The 24,071-nt window shown below is 40.8% G+C and overlaps 1 protein-coding gene across 2 annotated transcripts; it reads right to left on the reverse strand.

Moving 5' to 3' along the window:
• Nucleotides 1–4,324: 4,324 nt before the first annotated feature.
• Nucleotides 4,325–23,959, reverse strand: METTL6 (methyltransferase 6, methylcytidine). Of its 2 annotated transcripts, none has more exons than XM_042889093.1 (6): nt 22,451–23,959; nt 21,679–21,810; nt 21,185–21,355; nt 19,616–19,757; nt 16,901–17,038; nt 4,325–4,581 (listed from the first exon to the last, which is right to left on the reverse strand). In XM_042889093.1, exons 1-6 carry the CDS (start codon nt 22,730–22,732, stop codon nt 4,535–4,537), a joined length of 912 nt encoding a protein of 303 aa, XP_042745027.1. In that variant the 5' UTR covers nt 22,733–23,959; the 3' UTR covers nt 4,325–4,534. The 2 variants fall into 2 exon arrangements, with proteins under 2 accessions (XP_042745027.1, XP_042745028.1); XM_042889094.1 differs by lacking the exon at nt 4,325–4,581 and adding an exon at nt 12,607–13,575 and having other exon boundaries at nt 22,451–23,958.
• Between the last annotated feature and the right edge of the window lie 112 nt (nt 23,960–24,071).

Here is a 24,071-nt window from a genome sequence, read left to right on the forward strand (position 1 = left end):
TGAAAGTTATTCTAATCCAGTCTGGTATCTGTGCTGCTGCCCAGCAAGCAGAATGAAGTGGAGCCCCTATAACAGCAACTGCAGCAGTGCATCAGTGTTCAGTGCAGAGCACTGGAGATCTTCAGTGAGATGCAAGGACAGGAACACCCTCTCCAAACAGCAGGAGATGCAATTGATTATCAGACACAGACATTCTGCAGAGAGCAAAAGGAACAAAGCCAACGTCGGCCATTCTGCAGCACAGCTCTTCCCTCACAAGTGCCCTTTTGGAGCGGTAATTCCTTCAAGAGAGCAGGGGAGAAAAACATACCCAGCAGTGTGCTAATCTTCACATACAGAGCAGTTTTAATGCAGTGTAATCTTACAGAAGGAGGAAACAGCATTTCCCTTGTGCCAAAGGTATCAAAATGGTCAAAGATGGCAAGCTCCACTGACGTTAACTTTATTAAAGGAGGGCAGGCTTGGCAGGAGCCAACCAGAGACAGAGAAGCATCCACTTGTAATGACAGAAAGTGATGGACAGCTGGGACCTCTTGAAAGGATATACAGGCAAACGTACACACAAACTGGAAACTGCAAATCACAGCAACAAATTTACAGTTATCAAACAACAGCACAGCAGCAGCAATGTGTGCAGCTTAATAACTGCCCCGATTCTTCTTGAATTTGGCACCTGTATTATTTTGCAGCAGCTGTATAATTAACCAAAGGGGGAAGTGGTGCCCTGAGGTTATTACAAGAGCACCAAACCTTCTCCAGTCAGTTCCTCAGCAGAGAAACATTTTTCCATGTAAATTGGATTGACAAGTGAAAGAAAAGACTGGCATTCTCTGCAAAATTCTGAGCAAGAGGAACCTACTTTAATTAAACTTTATTTTAAATAACAATAGGATTCATTTCTATTCACAGATTCTCTCTTGCATCTAAATATCAAAAAACAGTCAGTGCATAATGGTGCTGAATGTAAAATCAGTTCCTGAACACTTTAAGTTAACACAGAAAACATTCTCTTGATAACATGTCAGTACATCTCATCCAGCCTTGCCTAAAACACCTTAGAAATAGCAGCTTGCACTATATGGCACTGCTCAGACATTCAGAATCTCCTAGCAGAAATCATCAGAGACCTATGTTGTTTGTTAGGATGAGATACTTTTGTTATGTATATTTGGTTCTACAGAATCTTTGAAGCATTGAAAACAATTGAGAGGCCTTGCCTCCTCCTCCTGCAAAATGGGAAGTGAAAAGTAAATCAAGGATCTGAAACACAAAGCTGTAGTATTGTAGCAGAAGCAGAAAATACCAATGCATTCACCTCCCCTTCCCTGCAAACAGTTCAATTATCATCATGTCCCCAAGCAGATTCCACACAATCACTGTGACATCTGTTATGGAAACGAACATTAATCTATATCTGCAAGGAGCAAACACACTGGCAAGGTTGCAGCAGGGGGAGGGAGATTAGGTGTTACTTAGCACACAAACTAGAAAATGACAGCTTGTCACATCCATGAGTAAATACCAGCAGAAGCAAGACGAGGCAAGATGCTGCTTCACTTTTTTACTCCAGCACAGCATAACAGAGATACAGATTAAGGACAGTACTGCAGCTTCCTATTCCCTGCCTGCAGTAATAGCATCTGGATGCCCATCACCCCCTGGGAGCACTAACAGTAATGGATTATATCCGCCACTCATGCACATCAGTAGAGCTGACTGAGCTGGAGGGGGCTGAGCCCCTTCCCAGCTGGAGCCAGAAGGGCTACAGAGGATGAGTGTGCAGTGACCCTTTCTTTGAGTCACTCTTGGATGGCAAGGAACAGCCCACAGCCTTGTCAGCAGCAGGACAGTGATGTGGTACAGAAGCAAGGGGCTTAGCAAAGACATGCCAATGTGTGAAAAATCATATCACATAGTGCAATCCTCTTTGCTCAGGCACACACACCTTAAAGAAGGGAACAGTGAGCTCAAATTCCTGTGTTTCCTCAAGTACAGGTGTGCACCCATGGACAGCTGCTGTAGAGCCCCCTACACACTGTCTGAGTCCACAGGCATGAGGCTGAAGGCATCTTAGAATCACAGGATCATTGAAGATGGATAAGACCTCTAAGACCATCCAGTCCAACTGCCAACCTACCACCAATATTACCCACTAAACCATGTCCCTAAGTATCACACCTACACATTTCTTGAAAACCTCCAGGAACAGTGATTCCCTGGGCAGCCTGTGCCAGTGCCCAACCACTCTTTTAGAGAAGTTTTTCCAATCTGAGTGTCATATTGGCAAGCCTCCAGTCATCTGGGACCTCTCCCATTGACCAGGACTGCTAATAGATGGTGGAAAGCAGCTTGGCAATTGCATCCACCAAATTCCTGAACACCCTTGGGTGGATCTTCCATCACCTTGCAGTTCAGCATGCAGGACTTCAGTGGCTGCATCATGCAGCTAGGCACGAGACTGCTTCTAGCTGCAAGATGGAGGAAGGGCTGTGGAACAAAGCTACTGATTAAAAAAAAAACACCAAAAAAAACCACCCACCATCAAGCAAGAGTTCCAATAGCTCCAAAAACTATGCCAGGGCCTCTCACCTTTACCTTCAGGCAACACAACAGTGCGTGCTTGAGACATATCACATCTCCGTCTGCAAGAAATACATTGCACTAACAGCTAATGGTATCTCATAGTGGTGTAGTGCCCTTTCATTGATGATGAGTTCTTCTCAGGGGTATATTGCCCACACCCAGAAGCCTGCATTCAAGGCACTGTATATTCTGATTCATATGGTGTGAACACAACTGGAGAAAATATATTATGCCAACTCCCTTCTACCTTTAGACATACAGCTTCCCACCCCCTCTTCATTGTGCTTTTACAGTGAGAGTTTGTTCCTAATTGGTACCCAAGTGCTCATAATCAGATTAACTCCTCCACAGAAAGAGTGCTGCTTTTTATCCTGATGAGAACAGATAACTCAGACTTCACTTACATAATCTGATTTTAAAAATCACCATAATCAGGCTCTGGTGGAACAACTGTTTTAACAGATGTGACAACTTGACTATAGGCAAAGCAAATAGTTGGCTTGAAAATAAGCAAAACTTTAGGATCCTGGACAGTGGAGAAGAATGCCAAAATCAGAGCTCACTGGGACTTTTATTGGCTCATACTCTGCTTCTCCACAATCCTAACCAGAAGCTTTAAATATAAACACACATAGAGAAAACTTCGGCAATTGGACTCCTGACCTGAATTTGTATTCTCATGCATGAGATAAACTTTAAGCTTTCAGGAGTTACTCATCTACAGTCTGATTTCACAACAAAGAACACTGATTCTTCTATTGAGTAGAAAAACAGTAACACTTTCTGTAAGAAAGCTTTATTCAATAGTTAACAGTGAGAAGCTAGTTGAAGAAAAAAAAAGTAGAACAGGAACAGGAAGGGGTCTTAAGCTATCTAAAGGAAGGTTATTCTTGGAACTGTAAGAATACTTTACATCAGAATCATTTAGTAAGCATACTGAAACAGTTCCCTATTAATCACATTTTCAGCTAGGCATTTTAAATTCATATTTTCACAAATTCACATGGTTTGAATAGGGGCTGCTGGCTGCAGCAACCCCAATACCTGTTTCAAAGCAGAGGCGAGATGCCTGTGCTGGTGCTTGCTGCAGCCTGACCCAGAGCCATGCCTCTGCTGCTGCACCCCTGCCTTGAGCACTGAAATGGAAGGTTGCAATGGGAGTGTGCACAGGGATACCACAGAAACACCTGTGAAGGGGAAATATAAGTGCAGAGACAGTAACAAAATCTGAGTTCTAAAACAACTACTTTTTCTTCCAAAAGATGCAGTTAAGAGGTTTCATCACCACTTTACATGCCGTAAAAATAAAAGGGATGTTCAAAAGATTCTGCTTTTATCTGCCACACAGTTTGCTTTCAAGTTTGCAGCACTGTGTGGTTTCTGAGATGAGCAGATATCTCTTCTGGGTATTTCTAACACACCTACTGACTTAGATCTCTATCCTGCAAATGCTTATGCACATGCTCTTGTCTGCAGTATCCAAGATACACTTTATGTGCATTATATCTAGGACAGCTTCAAAACTATGAGTGCTGAAGACAGCCATTCAACATGGCACAGTTTGGCAAAATATCAGTGTTAAAGTTTAAAAAAAAAAAAAAAAAAAAAAAAAAGCCCAGAAGTTTTAAATCAAGAAATCCTAGCCAGCTTTAAGCTAGTTAGGCAAGAGCAAACTGGCTCAGAGCAGCACTGATGCTGTCATATACTGCTGTTACCTTTTGTCTGTATTCATGTTATAATACAAACCCCCACCTGAAGCAACTTTGAAGGTAATAGTTACTCCTACCCACAGTATTCTGTCAGTCATGAGTTTCCACAATTTATGTCTTTTGGAATCAGCAGAGTTCCAAAAGCAGAAGCCCATCAGCTCATGCACTTCTTCTCCGATTTGCAGGAGCCACAGATTCAGACAGGATACTCCTCTGCTCTCCCTGGTGAGAAGGCAGTTCTCTCAGTTCCTTCCTTCAGCTGGGCTGCTCCTCTTTTCACCCATACTTTCTAAAGGGAACATGACCCAAAACTGAGAAATGATCACTCCCCCTGCAGAGAGCTGTGCTTTTCTTTGCACAGATGTCTGCAAGCACCTGTTAGCTGAAAGAAATTAGAACATCAGCATATATTTAACGAGGTTTTTTTCTATTCCTGCACAGCTTTGCAAAGCAGGCCGTGTTACATGCACATTCAGATCAATTAATGCAATTTGTGATCTCTAGTAGCTTGCTGAGGTGGGAACAAACAGCTGAAGGGAAGAGGCTGGATGGCATAGTCTGTATCTCCTCACGTAAAGAGCGATATGAGCCCATATGAACACACTAGTCAGATGAACAAGAAGCCAGAGAAAGATCCTCCCAAAAAGTGCAGTTCATTCCTTTCCCTGCTGTGCATAGCCAGCACTCATCAGCATCCCCACGCCACACGGGTCTGATCACTCAGAGATAAATGTCAGTTATAAACATAAATCCCACAATAGTCTGTAATGGACAGAGACATCCCAAGTAGTTGCCTTGGTGTATAAAGTATAAACCTTTGCTCTCTTAAAGTTTGTTGTCCTTTCTACTTTCCAACGACATTGCTCAAGAGCAAGGAAATCACAAATGATAAATTGATGCTATCAGAACTAGGATATTCTGTAACAGCCACTTGGAAACACCTGTGGGTGTCCTTCTGCCTTCACTCCCTGCCCATGCAGCTACCTTCCTTTCCAAGCAATACTAGGGCTTCAAGAAAATTGTGCATAACAAGCTTACCCCAACATTCAGTCATTTTGGAACCAGCATTGAATCATATAGTAACAAAAAATGTTGGAGTTGGAAGGGACCCTGAAGGCCATCTAGTCCAACTCCCCTGCAATGAACAGGGACACCTACTGAGTTATCAAGTTGCTTAGAGCCAAGTGCAGCCTGATCTTAAATGTCTCCAGGGCACCCACCACCTTTCTGAGCAACATGTTCCAGTGCTTCACTGTCAGGTAGGAGCCCCAGAGCGTACCTACAAGCTGAGACAGCACTGCCACAAGAAAGCAGAAGGATTGGAAACACACATCCACCATCCTGTAAGGTGTGCCTTACAGAACTTTGCTGGGGCAACAAAAGAAATATTTGATGTCTTAAGGTCTTCTAGGGCATAGAAAAATGCTCCCTTTAAAATTCTTGTTAAGTTTCTCTGGGTCCCTACCCAGACTTCAGCCCTAGGCTAAGGAGATCTTTACTGACTCTAAGTTTGTTTTTGTTTTTAATTTTTTGTTTGTTTGTTTGTTTGTTTTTTAAAACAGACTGATCCTACAAAGACATTCTCAACTTCTTTTATCATCATTTTTTGCCCCATCTCTCTAGCAGGCATACCCATTTGAGGAGGTCAACTATTAGGTGAGTCCCAGGCTCACTAGCAATTACTGCCCTCCTCTTTCTCACCCCCTAGAAAACTGTAACAGTGCCAAATCACAGTTTACCTAGATACTCATTTCACATGTCTTACCATTATCACTAGGGCTTTATCTGTTTCTCTTCTGGCTTATGAACACTCTCAGTGTTGATATTCCTGTTTATGATGTTATACTGGTCTGTGGCCCACAGGCTAACTCTCTGTTAACACATCCTATTTCACAGAATCAGAATCGTAGAGGTTGGAAGGGACCTCCAGAGATCATCAAGTCTCTATCCCCCTACCAAAGCAGGTTCCCTACAGCAGGTCACACAAGTAGGTGTCCAGATGGGTTTTGAATATCTCCAGAGAAGACGACTTCACAACCTCCCTGGGCAGCCTGTTCCAGTGTTCCATTTGTTTTAGAGAGGTTAGTCTGCACAGCTTTGGCTGAAGCATTATTTACTACTCCTTCCTTTCTGAAGCTCCCCACTCTGCAGCCCATGCTACATGCACTGTTGGCACTAGCGAATGATACAGCCTACCAGCATACTTATATTCTTTCAAAAGCTGCACTGTCTTGGCTTGCAACATTCACCACATTTTTTTTCATGAGAATCCAGTTTTGAGTTCTGGCACACCTGTCTGCATTAGATCAGCACTTGTAGTTGTAATTTTCTACTGTATTCAGTGCTGGAGATTTGTTCATCCTTCATATTTTGTAATTTGGTCTGGGCACTCCACTCTACCTTGCAAATTACAACTGATATACATAATTGTTTAGTTTTGCATTCTCTCATAATCTCTCAGGTTGATTTGTTTCAGATCCCAATCGATGTATCAGGGACTATACCAGCTACCTCAGTTGGAAAAACTGGTTTCTCTGTTTCTATTTTTATTTTGTGTTCCCATACTACTTCTAGTACTTGAAGGGAGTTTATAAGCAGAAGGGGAACCAACTTTCTACACTATCTGATAGTGATAGAACAAGGGGGAATAGCTTTAAGATCAAAGAGGGGAGACGTAGATTCAGGTTAGAAGTTAGGAAGAAATTATTTACTCAGATGGCGATGAAGCCCTGGCACAGCTGTCCAGAGAAGCTGTGGTGCCCCATCCCAGGAGCACTCAAGGCCAGGCTAGGTGGGGCCCCAGGCAGTCTGAGCTGGTGGCAGCAGCCCTGCCCATGGCAGGAGCTGGGGGGGGCTTTAAGGTCCCTTCCAACCTAAGTCGCTCTATGGTTCCACACCAAAAATACAAAAATCCTTCCCTCTTATCTTTGTTTGGTCCCTACCCTGGAACCAATCTTGGAAAGTGAAGCACGCCTCAGAATTCTGAGACACGTCAAATGATTCTGAACTATTGCCAGAAAAAAATATATATATCTCATGATTGTCTTTGTTTTGGCCAGTACCCACAGCCTGCATAAAAGACCCTGTCAGTTGGCCTCTTCTCTTCCAGAAAATGTCAGCTGCAGTGGCATTTTTAACTGTGCCATTTTTCCCACTCAGAATGTTTTCTTAATCTATCATACTCCAGGTACCATCTGCTGAACAAGTCACACATGGCTAAGAAGCCTGGCCACATCCACCTTTACCAAGTGAATGAGCCCTAATTTCTTAGCCTGGAACCATGTGAGCCACTGCACTGCATCCAGCTCCAACTGCTTTTGCCACAGTTTCTCAAGGGTGCAATACCCCAGCACAGTCTCAGAGGCAGCTGCAACCACTGATTAGTTACAACACAGAACAGTCATGCTTCCGTTCAATTACTGTGAAAAGAGAAGAGAGCAACCACTCTGTAGGCCTCCAGTTACTTGCCTTTTGTTCCCAGTTTCATGCTAGGAACAGGACTGTGATGCTAGGATCTGAGCAAAGCACTATCAGAAAAGGACATCAGGGGTACACACTGTCATCCATTCCACTGCCCTGCCTGGTGCCAGGGAGTACTGAAGGGGCTACATAATGAAGGCTGGGATACCAGCGCTGACCACAACTGTTTTGGATGCAGCCTCAGCGAGTATATGCCAGGATGGTACAACCTGTTAAATAAAGGGCAGAGGACAGCTTTAGTATCACTCTTGCAGGGCTCTATGGCTGTTGGCACTTAGTAGCTAGCATGGTGCAAGCACAGGGGAAAGCAGGTTTCATCCTTCACTCTTGCAGGTTGCCTGCTCCAAGCTGTAGGCAATGACAAGAGCAATCTGCCAACAGGAATGCCGCAGTCCAGATCCAACTCAACATCCCTTCTCTGGTACTGCTTCACAGCCTACCAAAAAGAGATGCCAAGGCTGAACACAAGCCTGATCCAAACAGGGAAGCTCCATAGTGCTACAGCTCTGTGACATTCTAGCAGCCTGAGTTAACCTGAACAGGAATCCCTTAAGACCAGCCCAGCTACACCAGCACCCTCTCAGCTGGCTTTACCTCTTGCTCTGCTGCTCTCCCAGTCTGTACATATACATGAACATGCATAAAATCATAGAATGGCTTGAGTTGGAAGGGAACTCGAAAATTACCTAGTTCCAGCCACTCTGATACGGGCAGGATTGCCAATCACTAGATCAGTCACTGCATCAGGCTGCCCAGGGCCCCATCCAACCCAGCCTTGAGAGCCTTCAGGGATGGGGCCCACAGCTTCTAAGGGCAGTTGTGCCACCACTTCACCACCCTCTCAGTGAAAAAAATCCCCTGACATCTAACCTAAATATTCCCCTTTTTAGTTTAAAACCATTCACCCTTGTCTTATTACTTATTACTGTCTACCCATGAATGTTGCAAGACAGGCACAGAGAAAATCTGCTTCTCTTTTTTTTTTTTTCCTTTTTCAAACCAATTACATTTCTGCAGTGACAGATGATTAGTGTTTACAATAATTCAGATATTAAATATCCAGAAGAATTACTGTTGCTTAAAATGTGGGTTAGGCAGCATTACACATAGCTTATTTGTGCTGCCTAGTAACAATTACACTGAACACAGTGTTCAAAGTGAGATGTAAAGCCAGCAAGAGGTAAAAGGAAGCATGGAATAAAATTTCATTTAAGTGAGGTTTGCTGGAGACAAAATAGGGATTACTACAGTAGCAGAAACTGCAAAATGGCAAGTGACACTACAGCTGAGTGCAGCACAGTAAATAATGAAAGAGACACAACTTCTCTGGCCCCCTGCATCTCACTTAGTTCTGATGGCTGTAGAAAGAAAACAGGAACAATTCATACAGAGATTTGTCTAATATCTTTCAGAAGTTGATAAAATATCTCATTAAGGCACTGCACTTCAAAGCTTTGAAAGCTGTTATCTTAAATCCCTGCAGTTTCTACGGCAACAGTTTAGCAGGAATCAGATTCTACAGGAACAACCTGCATATTGTCAATGCAACAAATCACTGCCTTGTAGGTAGAGGTAATTAGGATCCCAGCTGCTATTATCAGCTGATAGTACTTCACTTTAGCCTCCCTCACATTCTAAGAACAATCTTTCTCAATAACAAGCATTGCTAAAATACTATGTTTTCTTTAAATACCTTTTGCTTTCCTTCCTGAAGATCCAGGAGCTATTTAATTAGAGAAAAAGATGACTTAACCACATAAAAGACTCAGGCTGTCTAGTCCATGTATAACCATTACCAGCTCTTCCTACACTGCACTAAATGCCGGGACAACAGCTGAGCACTAGGGTTAAAAGTAACGTAGCGCGGTGGTTAGTGACTACTGCCATCTTGCGAACAAAATTCCAAATGCCATTCCTTTGCTCAAACTGTATCTGACTGAGCAGAGCAGGGGAAAAAAAAAATTAAATTTGCATATGCCTGCATATTCATCTTACAGTAAGCATATAATATTCATCCAGACAAGAGATGACAAAACGAGACAGGTCCTAATGGATATAATAAAGCATTCCGGACTGCTGAATGCCAGTTGAGCATTTAGATACTGAAACCAGCTGGTCATTGAATCATAGGGCTTGGAAGGGTCCTCTGGGGATCATCCAGTCCATGCCCCTGCTGGAGCAGGTTCCCTGTAGCGGGTCACACAGAAAAGCTTTCACATGGGTCTCAAATACCTCCAGAGAAGGAGACTCCACAACCCCTCCAGGGAGCCTGTTTCGGTGTTCTGTTACCCTCATGTACAGAAGTTCTTCCTCATATTTGCATGGAATTTCCTGTGTTCTAGTTTTAGGCCATCGCTCCTTATCCTATCATTACACATCAACAAGAAGAGCCTGGCTCCATCTACACGACTCCCACATTTTGTGATTCGTAAGAGCTGGTAAGATCCCTCCTCATCTACCCTTCTCCAGGATGAACAGGTTTCAGAATAAATTTTCTGAAGGTAGTTCAGAAAAGGACAGCTGTAAAAGTTTTGTATATTCTTCAAACTATTTTGTTACTAAGTTTGCTGCCCCCCACCCCGTGCCATCATGGGGCTCTGCCCACCAAGCAGCCTGGCCTGGCTCAAGAGCAACCACACAGCAGTGTGTGATCCACACTGCCTGGGCTGGCACTGGGAGGGCACAGGACAGTGCTGACACAAGTTTCACCAAATAATGGCGTGCATTTTGATATGCTGACTGAACACGGTCCTGTGAATAGTGAAAGATACGCAGCTGTGCTGTTTTCAAAAAGGAATTTGAGAATAGGTTTCAAGAATGCTGGAAAAAAAAATCGTCGATTTTTTGCCAGAGTCGTAATCCCTTGCCCAGTTGTCATGAATACATTACTTACTAGTTTTCAAACAGAATGTGTAAAGCTGCAGTCAGACATTCAACTCAACTGTCTGATCATGTCTCTTTACCAGACCTTCATAAGCCTCATTTGACCAAAGGGAATGCACCCCTCGCTTTGCTATCACACCTTATGCATGGCATTGCTTTTTGGCTGTACGTACATTTGTAAATGACTGTTTTCAAGGATGAATCACAGGAAGAGTAAAACGCCATCAAAAAAAACCTCTGATGGACATCTTAGGAGCTGACTGAGAGTTGCAGCCAGAGCCACCAAACCAGACTGATGCATTAAAAAAAAAAAAAAAATGTCAAATAACCCACTGTTTTGTTTTTGTTGCTCTTTATGTTTTAATAAAAAAAATATATTTTAAGTTTTGTTAGTTACATACTTTAACTACATGGTATATTTTATATGCAGCCCATGACAATTCTTCCTCACTCAGAACAGCCTGGACAAACCCAAAGGTTGGATGCTCATGTACTGAGCCACATCAACACATCTATTAAATCCTTCAACAAGCAACAGTTGCACATGGCAGCACCAGCTCCATCTTGGATAAGAATGAGACTTTGCCTGCAGAGCAGTCTTTTTTTTCCAACTTCAGTTTATCAAAAAGGAGTACAAGCTGTGCTAATGGTGCTGGGAGCGGGGAGAAGGGGAGGGCAGCCTCTTGCAGGGCTGACTCTGCCTTTCAGCACCGCCACACACACACACACCCCAGCAAATCCAAACCCACACGTATTGCACATTACATGTGTAGTGCCAGTTGGCAAGTAGCATGGTGATTGCCAATAATATTTCAACCCACCTACACTGTGCATGCCTGTGAAGACAAACGTATTTTGTTACGAAGCAGTTTTTGTATTTAAGTATCAAACTTGGGCTTGTGTTATTTTACAAAGCAATTTAATAAGCCAACACGTTCACTGTGGAAGAAATATCCAGAATTGAGCCCAATGCTCACAAATTTTGTTATTTTCAACATCTTCAAGATGAGAATCATTTGTGCCGTGCTTCAAATCATAGAAGCATTCAAAATGAATCTTAAAATTGTGGCAAGCTCAAGCTACAACAAGTGATTTTATGCATTTTGATACACTAACAGCAGCCATGAAGGTGAGATTGTGAAGTGAAGGAAGTTTCTCTCTGGTCAGAGAAGTATGACTAGAATTTTCTTTGAATCTAATGTCTAACTGCAACTCTGTACAATCCATTTGAAAATTTGCAGATGATATATTTATATTGATTGAAAATTGAGTCCCTATTCTTCAACAGCCCATGAAGCATGCAGCCACAGGGAACCCAGGAATCTTGGAGTTTCCCTCAGGAGCTTCCTCTTCAGGCTACTAGGGATCCCAGAAACCAACCAACACATTATGCTTTTAAGATAATCCATGCTAAATTCATGCACTGCTGTCACATCTACCTCAGTCACCAAGCATAACATGATGGAAAGTACAACAGTGATAGCAGAGCAGCAAGATCCCAGGCCACACTAAGTGAGGATTCATAATAAACAAACAAACAAACAAACAAATGTTGCTTACCTTTAAAAGGCCTCAGATATGCAGAAACCTCTAGATAAGATACTTTTGCCTACACTGCCAACCCTTAAATGAGGTCTGGGGAGGGGTGGATCCTGGCTCCACCTGTTCTGGTCATTCATGTGCATTGCTGGCACCTGAGCTCCTCTGGATTGGCCCTGCCTTCCCACCAGGTGCTCAATCACAGGTCCAAGCCATGCCTTAGCATTTTTGCTACAAGGACCCAAGACAATTCCTCTTCGCCCAGTGTGGCCCAGGCAAGCCAAAGTGTTGGACAATCATGCTCTATTGTATTAGCGTAGGAAACAGCTCTCTTTTCCTTCTGCTCACTTCTCTTTTCTCCTTCCTTTGAATAACATGGTTTTAACATAACAGCATCAGATCTGGTTTATTTAAAAGGCTTTTGTTAGATGACAGAAATTCCGATTAAACACCACCTTTCACATAGAAGCCTGAAGGTAAAGCTAGAAAAAAATTTAAAAAAATTTTAAAAGTAGCAACAAAATCCTTAAGTGTCAGCTGTACAACAATCCCACTGGCACGTAGTGCATCAAATCTACTACAGATAGTTAGAAGTCAAAAGAAGGTGATTGTAGAAAAACACCAAATGGAGCCCAGATAGCAGGTAGGCTTGTCTGCTCTGTGAATTTTCCTTTGAGTACCCTCCATTATTTCAGATGCAAGTCCACTAGGTAGTACAGATGTAAAATTGAGCTGGTGTTGATAGGGCACACTTAGCTTGACAAAGGATAACACAGCACAGAATGGCAGGAACTTTGAAAAAGCACTGAAGTGACTGTGAAGTATTAAGCGCCTTACAAGTCAAATCAGAAAAATAAACCTAGATATATTTTCTCAGTCACACAGCTGCTTTTCTAAATCTTTCAACATATTTGGCTATACCTGTATCTTTGGCAAAGACCTTCAAAATCAAATCAAATTTTCTTAAGAAAAGACTTATGACTTACAGAAGGGTAGATGTTCCTAAACTAGGATCATTTATGTAGAGGCACACAAGATCAAGAGTCTTTTCAAAAAATCACATGCACTTTCCTCATGCCCTTACGTTCCTCGGTTTCACAGCAGTAGCGTTTTCTCCTCAGTGCAAACACAATGAATGGTGGGAAGTAGGAATAGAAAAGAGTTCTCTAATGAATCATCTTACCTGGCTAATAGCTTCTATCTTTGCAACATATCTGTGTGCCTCCCCACAGTAAATGGTCACCATCTGCCTTTGTTCTAATAGATTCTCTTAACATATGTGGTTCTAGTAGAGCACACTGGAGAATCCCACAGAGGAGAGTGATGTTTAGGATTCCATAACTGCAGGAAAATCTTCAACCAGAGTCCACATTATTTACACCTGCCAGATAAAGCAGCTAGCTCAGCTTAAGGGAAATGAAAAGAAGGTTTTCTACAAGCAATTAAATCAGTCTCAGCAGCCCTCACTGACTGAAGACAACTTCAATCACAGAATGATCAATATATTAATTACAGCAATGGCATAGTAGCTTGTTTGTGCAAGCTGAGCACAACTCGGTGCACGTAATTTTTTTTTGTCAAGTCCTTTTGAGACTATTCCAGGTACATCTGTCCTTCTTGACTGTCTCTGGTGAGCTTGCATGGGTTTGAAGGGGTCAGCACTTTTTTCAGCACAACAGCAGACACATGCATCCCCATTAGTTATCACATCTCATGTGATGACTTCTTAAAGCTCCCTCGACTTCCTCAAACTTTACCACAGTTAAAAATGCTTGCAATGATTTGGAGTGCATTGAAGCAGAAGTATAGAGACCAGTCATCTCAAAACCACCTCTGTGTTATGACCACTATGGTTGAAAGCCTTTCTAGCAGGGTAGCATGGTAGAGTAATGAAAGCTATTTCATTTTCAAGGTCTGACTGGAATTGAGACTAAATGAGAACAAAAAAAGACTACTACTACTTTCATTTGAATGTGTCCTATACAAAAAGTGGCAACAGTTCCCTCAGAAGAATTGTACTAAAGTACTGAAGCTACAGCCACTAAATGGTGCACTACTGTTCAGGAAATGCTTAGTTAGTTCATAGTGAAAAAGGAAGTTAATTGCTATCTGCAGCTAAAGTCTGTTGAGTTGACTCAAACTTGAAAACTTCTAATATTTTTTTAAATACTTGCCTATTTTTCAGTTCCTTTTCAGGGATGCTGAAGTAACAAGAAACCATGATAGGGCAATCCTTCTGCCTCATTTATGTGTCATCTCTCTGAAAGGACCAAGCACCAGCCCTGTAGGACACCTGGAGTTGCAGGGTCCAAACTGCTCTAAAGCCAACAGAGCTACATCCAATCATAGCAAAGCTGCTGTAGTAAAGATTAACATTTGCTGAGGGAAGCTACAAAATGATGATTGCTTAGATTATAATAATGCTATCACTGTTATATCCCCTTCTAATGTATTATTCCATTTATTGTAAATGTTACTAGACATTTATTGCTCGTATAGCAGAAAGTGCTAATGGATTGCACAGCAGGGAATCAGTAATACATAAATCCCAGGATGATACTCCCTATAAAATAAGGAGATATCATATAATAACCATCCTCAAAGGGTCGTAAGAATTGTGTTGTTTAATCTCTTTTTCCACTGAGGCCCAAGTTTGATTGTACAATAAATCCAGCTTTGGGGCTTACGGTAGCAGATAACAAAAAAACAAACAAAAAAAAACAACAAAACAAACAGAAGAAAGCTGTAAAGCCCTGAAACAAAGCAATGATCTCCTGAAAATTTATTTACAACCCTCTCAAATTGTATAAGACCTCTGACAGCTCACATTTGTTCAAAAATCTGACTGATTAACTCTGTAACAGTAACAGGCCTCACACTGAAAAAGATATCACTTGTGGGCTCCATGCCCACAGAGTCAGTGTCAGTGTGAAAAAAATTCAGTATCACGCATTGCAGATAGTTGTCAAAGATAAGCAAACACCTTTGATCTGTATCAGATGCATGTGTCATCTAATAACACACGAGTTGAGTGGAGCAACAACCTGAGTAATTTATGCCACAAGAGATCAAATCCCCACTTAGAGCCACTCTCAAGCAGGTTGCTCAAGGCCTTGCCCAGTCAACTTCCGTGTATTTCCAAGTAAGGAGGTTCCACGCCCCTCTGGCCCTGTCCCAACATCTGCCTGCACACATTTTCCCCACTCCTTCCACAAAAAAAAAAAACCACACCCAAAAAGATAGTATTTCTCCGAAATTTCCCTTCTTGCAACTTGTGTGCGTTACATTACCGCTGCTGCCAATTGCACAAGTCACCAGATACTTTCCCTGATGCAGAGCAGCTGGTCAAAATGCAGATTAAAGATGCAGACATGTTTTTCAGATATCATCCAAGAACAAGTGGCTCTGCGTTACAAGGAGCCAGGGCCATCAAAGCAAAAAGAAAAATTCCCTTCAAGCAGTCAGGACTCTGACAGGCTGAGGTGTAACATCAGCATCCCTTTTAGTGACAGAAAGAGCAAAGACCAACACTTTTCTGAGAGTGACAGAGAAGAGTTAAGACCTCTGCTCAGGAAAGGAGAAGCAGAATATACTTAATGTAAAATAAAGTACTTCTAGCTTACAAATTTTCATTCCAAAGGGGAAACTGACTTGAAAAATCTTGACTGCTTTGGCTCAGCAAAGGAAGAACATATGAAATTAATTAGGGATAAAGACAAATTGTTTCTTTAACGATTTCCTTCAAATAAAATTACGAACATATGTTTACATATGTTCATATAAAATATCTAAACGCTCAGCACATTAAAAAGATTAAAATACTGAAGCAACTTAAAAGTATCCCTCACTGAGTCCATTTCATTCCATTTCTTGCACCTGAGAAATCATACTCAGAAGCCCTATAAATGCCGAAAGAAGATCACGGATGGCCTGGGTTGAAAAGGACCATAAAGATCATCTAGTTTCAACTGCCCTGGTGGTCAATCACTAGACCAGGCTGCCCAGAGCCACATCCAGCCTGGCCTTGAATGCCTCTAGGGATGGGGCATCCACAGCCTCCTTGGGCAACCTGTTCCAATGTGTCACCACCCTCTGCGTGAAAAACTTCTTCCTAATATCTAACCTAAACCTCCCATCTCAGTTTAAAACCATTTCCCCTTGTCCTATCACTATCAACCCTTGTAAACAGCCGTTCCCCCCCCGTTTATACTCTCTCTTCAAGTACTGGAAGGCCACAATGAGGTCCCCCCCGAGCCTTCTCTTCTCCAAGCTAAACAATTCCAGTTCCCTCAACCTTTCTTCATAGAAGAAATGGAAAGATGAAATACTGTAACATTAAGATGTCAATCACAAACACAAGTGATAGAAAAAGAATGCTTATTTAAAAATAGTTTTTAATAAAAATGAAAATAGTGATTGTGCCAGTTAATAAGAAAAATTAGAACTTAAACATTTTAAAATCTCTTTCACCTGACAGTGCTGCAGAGGATTTACTTTAAAAACAGGAATACAGGTACTCATCAACTTTCCTGCTTTGCAAAACCATCTTAAAGTTTTAATTAGAATTAACATTCATATTTCATATCTGAGGATGAAAACCAAGAGGATGCAGCCATTTATGGAGTATGAAGCAGACGAACACCCACAAGGAAAAACTAGGTGCTATCATTGATGCTATTGCTAATCAGAAAGAACTTATGTCTTACTGAAAGGCTTTTGAAATTTGCTTTGAAGAAAAACTCTTGGAACACGCAAGTCTTCTTTCCTATTCACAGTTTCTCGGTGCATGTATTCGTTGACCACTTCCTCATATCCCTCTGACCTGAAGAGCTGAGACAAGAACTCTAGAAGTGAAAAAAAAAAAAAAAATTAGACAAAAAATTATGTTTCTGCTATTTTTAAAGCACTAGCCAGTGTTTTTATAAGCTTACATTCTAATGTGTTAGAGTATGAAAAACCACACATGCATTTAGATTTCAAGCTGTTCTGTGCAAGCTGACTGCTGCACTTCTGAATAAAATCAATACAGGACACCTTTGGAAACATCAACTTAAGCAAAACAGCCTGAAAACTGAGACTTAAGCTAGTTACTGTTTAGTTTCCAAAACATGCCACATTTCTTATTTTTATTGAGCTTTCTCATTCTCCCTGTGATTGACACCAATGCATTTTTGAGTTGCACAGCTGGCTTCGTCAGGTGAACACAACACTTATTTCAAATATTTCGGAAGTGATCCAGACTTGAAAATGCATCTCTGCTTAAGAAGAAACCTAAGTTACTTGACCTTCACAAACCACTGCTCAGTAGAAAAAGGAAAAAAACAGTGAAGTGGTTGTAGTGGTACCAAGTCTGCATTAAGTCAAACTGACAACATTTCTCAAACACAAAAGACCACAATTCAAAGCTTATCTCCCTTTGGGATGGCAGAAGTGCCTCACAGACAAGGTCATCTATGCAACAGAGAGGGCTGCCCACACTACTGACCTGTCATATTATCTACAACTCAATATCCTTCTTTTCCCACCCCTTGCTTCATTTACTTCAGGTGTGATTCCTCTGGAAATTTAAGCCATACTAAACTTTTGCTACTTGGTAGAAAACAAAGGCACACACTCTTTTTCAGTAGGTGATGGGCTTGCCAAAAGAACTGATCATGTGGCTTAGGAGCACCAGAACTAGAAGAGGTAGAACAGGTGATACATTGAAAAGGGCAAAAGAGACCACGAATTTCAGCAGGAAGGCAGGCTTATGTCATCATAAGCCCAACAGGAAACCACACGGACTGGCCATAAACAGTATGTGTTCATTTAAAATGGAGAATCCACATTGATGAAATACTAATAAATAGCACTTACTTGTGCATCAACTGAAACTTCATATGAGTAAATTGAACAGAGTCAGAATTAGAAACATTTACTCCTCCCCAAATTTAAGATTATTTCTAAGAGTAGAAGAATGGATTCATTGCCATGGAGCATCAGTGTTGTTATCTGAGGTCAGATACACTACAAACAGGCATTGTTCAAATCATTCTACATAGTAATGACTTGATGTAGCAGAATAGTGCCTCTGCTAAATTAAAAAAATAGGACTGGTTGCCAACTGTACAAGAATGATGGAGTCACATTTCTAGTAACACAGGAATTCTCAAGCATTAACCAATATTTACATGAAAATTAGTAAGATAAATGCGATCAGAATGAATAAGAAGCGGGAGCAGAGGCGATCCGTGAGACAGCCACAGATATTCCCAAGGCACAACAACAGCTCACACAACCAATGTAGACCAGTTCACTTTTTTCCTTCCTTTTTCTTCACTCTCCCTATCCCAATTTTTCCTCCAAAGCACACCTTCACACTAGAACAGAATTTCTCATTCAGAAACAATTCTAACACACAGTAAGAATGGGATTTAAATTCACATAGATAGGCCAGTTTGTTATTTGGTCCCTTTAGCATCCATTCTCTTTTTTAGAGCTAATTTGTTAAAGTGGAACTAAAAATCACTCAGTAAATAATAGCTCTGGAAGTGCTTTAATGAAGCTGTAGAATAGCCTGCATTATCTAGGATTTCATCATAGTCCTGTGAAAAATAGAAAAATCTCAGACACGATTAATGTTCTTTATTTATCAGAAGCAATTAAGCAATACATTAAGTCATAAAATTTGAACTTTTACTTGGCTTCAAATTGGCTTTTTCAGTGGCTATATTTTGCTTCAGACTAGGAAAAAAGAGCCCACAGAAATAAACACAGAGCTTTCATTTCACAATTTGACAATTACATTTGACAGGGAGAAGTAACAGTCCACTAAAGTTTAGTATGAAGAACTGGGAGTTAAGAGATGAGCTATAAACCCATATTGAGTTCATATTGAGAGCCTTCACAAATTCCTTCATGTCTATGTGCTTCCATTTAGCAGCCAATAACCTGCAGTAATTACCATCCTTCATAAAGCATTCAGAGCACTGAATGAAAAGCTGTTAAAATGCTGTATCAAATGGAAACCCTATTTTGCTTCATTTACAAATTGTGCACTTCACTGGCACACTTCATCTTCCACACCAAGAATAACCTCACGAATAACCTCAACAAAACTGTGTCACAAATATTTTTATTGAACTTTTACTGAACTTTGTTCTTTTTCCTTTATACAACAAATCTGATTGAAATCTACAAATTTAGAAACTTCTGCTCCTGTTACACGATAGAAAATACACAAAGCTTGTAAACAAGTAGCAGCTCCATAAAGTCCTGTCGATCCAATAAACAGCCTCCCATAAATAGTAACAAAAAGAGAAGACAAACGAAGTACACGACCGTTTGACAGTCACCTGTGCAAAAACAAAACTCCTGTGGGCATGTTACCAATTCTCTGAATCAAACTTGAGTTGAAGATCACAGAAAAGAAAGCATCTTACCTGTAGTGAAAAAATATGATCTTGTCCCATCTTGCCTAACATAGAAGTTTTCTCCAAGTTTGCTGCCAGATTTAAACCTGAGCATCGCATGATCATACAGTCCATAGTCTCTGAACAAGACACACTTGCCTGGTTTTAATACCTGTCATGTAAAACATACATGCTTTAATAAGGTAGATGGATTTGTGTATACATGCTTATACACACGTTATTAAGACATATCCTAACACATTCCATCCTAACACAAGCTGTATATATTTTGAATTCATTCCTCATGCAACAAAAGCGTTGTATACAAACCGGATTGCTAGCTTTTAAAAGAATTCCTTCCCATGAACACTACAATATGAATTGCCTTCAGATATCTGTTTGGATGCTGAACAATTAAATAAGCTTTCTGCAACACTCTTCAAACACAGTGGAAAGAAAAATGTATACACTGTAACAATAAAAATGAAGTCCTAACGTGGCACTTCGTTTGCTGGCTAGGTACCATCTAGCACACAATTCTGCTAAATAAAATATAGAAATCCACAACGTTTTTAATGCAAGAAGGAAAAAAAGTGCAATATAAGAAAAAGAAAAAAAAAAAAAAAGAACAATTTTAGGAAAATGGGTTGCAGGTTAGGTGTTCATTTTTTTGTTTAAATTGCTCTTTGATAAGAGAATCAAGCAATAGTTTAGAAACGTATATTCACTACCCTTTCTGACTTGTGATATTTGATACATGCAACCTTTGTACCTCAGCAATACCAGCTGTATTTGTTGGAGGAGAAAGTGAATATTTGCAACTTGCAAATTCATACAGAAACCTACAAGTGAGTTCAATGAGCCAGCCAGTTCCACACAGAAAACAGTAATTAGCCTTTCAGGTGCACGAGCTACGAACCAATCTCAACTTTAGAAAATAGCAGGAGGTACATTAAAAAATAAAAATAATTTTAAAAAAAATATCAAACATTCCTTTTTCTAACTGATAACAAAATGAGCAGGATATCTGCTAATATAAGAGCACAAAGGCAGACCTACACTTATATAAAAAAAAAAAGCACATGTTGACTATGAAACTCCAGCCAATGTATGACTTGAGATCACCTTAGGAACATAAAACCATTTGAATTGTGACCTTTTAGAACTGCCCTCTGGATGGGTCTATGTTTACCTATCAGCCAACACAAGCAGCCCAGGGTGCTGAGTTTCTCTACATTAATGTTAATCTCCAAGCTCTCCATTTCTAAATCATCACAGGTCAAGCAGGTTTAGTAATAACAATACATACAATAATAACAACAATAATAACATACAACCATAACATCCTAACTGCAAGTTTTTCCATATTCTGGAAGTCAGCTACAGTTTGCTATAATCTATACCTCATCACCAAACATTTCAGCAACCCATGAACATCATTTGTATCAGACAATGTCAAAGCCAAACTCACAGCTGCAAGACACCATTTTGTTGTGTTCATAACTTACACTAGACCAGGATTCAGAGTAAAATTGTACTTTCAAGCTAAGGAGAATACGAGTGCTTTAAAGACTGTAAAATAAAGTGTTAAAGAATTACCTTGTAAATGTTCTTCAAGACAAGATACATTTTGTCAGGATGAATGGCAGAAAGCACAAATATAAGGGTGACGACATCCACAGAATCTGCTGGTATATTTTCCAGAAGATCATCTTTGGTAAGATCGCACTGGAACACTTTGCATCTTTCAGTACTATACAGGGAATTTTTCTGCGGGAACAAAAAGAGCATGCTTTCACTGAAAATTAGCAGCACTATATCAAAAAAGTAAAAAACAAAAAGCAGGGGAAGCTTCCATCCCTGAGAAATTTTGCTGGTGTCTCATAGCCAGAAACATAATACCGCTCCCAAGAAACAGAGTCTTCAACACATTCATCCATATATATGACCGTAATACTACACGTCAACATGGAAAAATGTAGGTCAAACAATTCTGTTCTACTCTTCATATAGACAGGCAAGGGAAGCCCATCACTTGTAATTGTATAAGTTTCTAAGAATACTCTAAAAGAAGTTCCAAATATCACACCAACCTTCACATATTCAACAGCTCTAGGAGAGAAATCACAGGCATATGCAAAAATATTCAGATCTTCTAAGAGTGGAAATAAGCAGTTTCCAACCCCACAGCCCGCTTCCAAAATGGTCAGTTTCTGGTCTGCAAACTGGGGTGGAAGAAAGCCAAGAAAAAGCACATCATTTTTATTTTCCTGGTGATATCAGCAGAAACATTGTTCAATCAGTATATTAAAAGCAATAATCAAGTTTAATTTACCATTGATTCAGAAATTAAAGTAGCTATCCATTGGATAACTTTGACACTACAGAAGAAGAATCTTTTTTTTTTTTTTTGTCAAAGTACACATCTTTTTAGAATGCATTAATATTTCTTAATTACTTGAGGAGTAGATGTCTAAACAGATTGTTGTACCATTTCTTTCTTGTCTCATTCAGATATAAGGAACAACAGATGCAAATAACTATTCCTCTCATCGATGTTCTGCAATTAGCCTGTAATTCTGGGTGCTTTTCCTTAAAGCTGTGTTTTGAAATGCTCCAACTTTAAACATCATAGTTTATTTAGGACACAGAAAAAATGTTTCTAGATTTCATTCTCAGTATCCAATTTTAAATTGCTCTGATGCACCTGTTTCTGAGGTGGCATCTTTGATACTGAGGGACTGCACAGAGCACTGCACACGTAACATGTTAGAGCTCCCAAATTCATGGTTTAATTAGAAGTACTATTAAATCATTTGAAAACAATCAATCCCATCTGTTACAGAGCAAGTGCATAGAGCTCACCTCCCGACATGCTTTTAATTCTTGAAACTCTCTGGTTGTCCAGTGTCTGTCTTTGAAGAAGTTGGTGCTGTTTCTCTTGTAAAAAAGATCCCAGTTCTTCTGTGCCTCTTTTTCCAATTTCAGCTGTTTGAAGTCAGACACCAAAACTCGATCTTTTGCCAGTCTCTCTGCTTCTTCTGGGCTAAGGAGTCTCATATTATGGCCTTTTGTTTGGAAAGCACCATCTTCAGTAGAAGTTGTTACTGAAGTTAAGCAATCTGCTGATGTGTTTTCATGGAACATCCTAGAATCTTTCACACAGATATGAACACTGAAGACCCGAGAGTGATTTTCTTTTCTTCAATGTACATTTCTTAACTTAGGTAAAATTCCTAGATACCTAAAAGAAACTGGAAAAAAAAAAAAAAAAAAAAAAAGGAAAAGTCACAATACATACTGATTAGGGCTTTATGGTAATCTATCGTACCTGACAAAGTGCAAAGCCATCTGACTTCTCTTAATTTCAGAACTCTTCCATGCAAGCTAACACTGAGTATGAAATCCCACTGATGTAAAAATTAAAGATGATACTTAAAAGAATCTACAGGTCTTCTTTTTGTATTGTAGAAACCCACCTTCCAGGAGAAAGATGGCACAGCTATAAATTTCTTGCACTAAAACTGACTTAAAAGGAAAGCTTTGGTTCTTGTGAACTCCAGTTAGCAACACCTAAGACAAATGTAGTGATAAACAGGTGACAGTCTCACTCAAGAGGTAAAACAATCTGTGCTTGTGTTAGCATTTCTCTTTCCTCTTCTCACCTCAGTGAGAGAAACATCAGCATTTATAGCACCAGGTCACTTGGGCAACAGAGCAAAACCAGTATGGTGATGCCTGCAGCCAGCCTGTGTCAGCACTCCTTCCCTGCTTCTTCCCAAGTAATCATAACCCCTTTAACCATCACAGTTTGTTTTTTGTATTGTTTTGTTTTCCCCCCAGGATTTAAGAAAAATGGAGCAATGAACAGGGCCCTGTGTAGGCTGAGGAGGGATCCAGACCCTACCCCTGATCACAGAATATCCCGAGTTGGAGGGGACTCATAAAGATCACTGAGTCCAACTCCTGGCTCCACACAGCACCACTCAAAAATCCCCAAAAAGTTAAGCTAGTTCTAAGCAAACATCCAGACCCAGGTCGGCACACTGGATTAAATCCAGGGAAGTGCAAGCAACACAAGTGTGTCAGATATGAATGCAAGCAACCCCAGGCAGGAACGAGCATCCATGTTCCAAAATGGAAGTGAGAACAAGCAGCGCTGCCTAACTTAAAGCAAAAAATAGAAAATAAAAAAAAAAAGAACGCTTCATTTAGACATTTTATCATCTGTAATACGAACAGAACCACACAAACACAAGCACGAACTACAAACACTGGCAAAGGAAACAAAGAGCTGTCAGAACCCTGTCCAGCCTCACAGCACTCACACGCCCAGCCTCGCTCCAGCAGCCTCGCGCGCGCTCAGCCCTCACCCTCACAGCGCTGCCCGGCGCGGCCCAGGCTGGCGGCGGCTCCTGAGGCGCGTTACCCCGCGCCCCGCTCTGCCCTGCCCTCCCGAGGGCGGAGAGCGGGGCGGACCCTCCCC

This window comes from Lagopus leucura, unplaced genomic scaffold (assembly GCF_019238085.1).
Source record: "Lagopus leucura isolate 7727_CA_CO unplaced genomic scaffold, USGS_WTPT01 Super-Scaffold_100157, whole genome shotgun sequence".
NCBI lineage: Eukaryota > Metazoa > Chordata > Aves > Galliformes > Phasianidae > Lagopus > Lagopus leucura.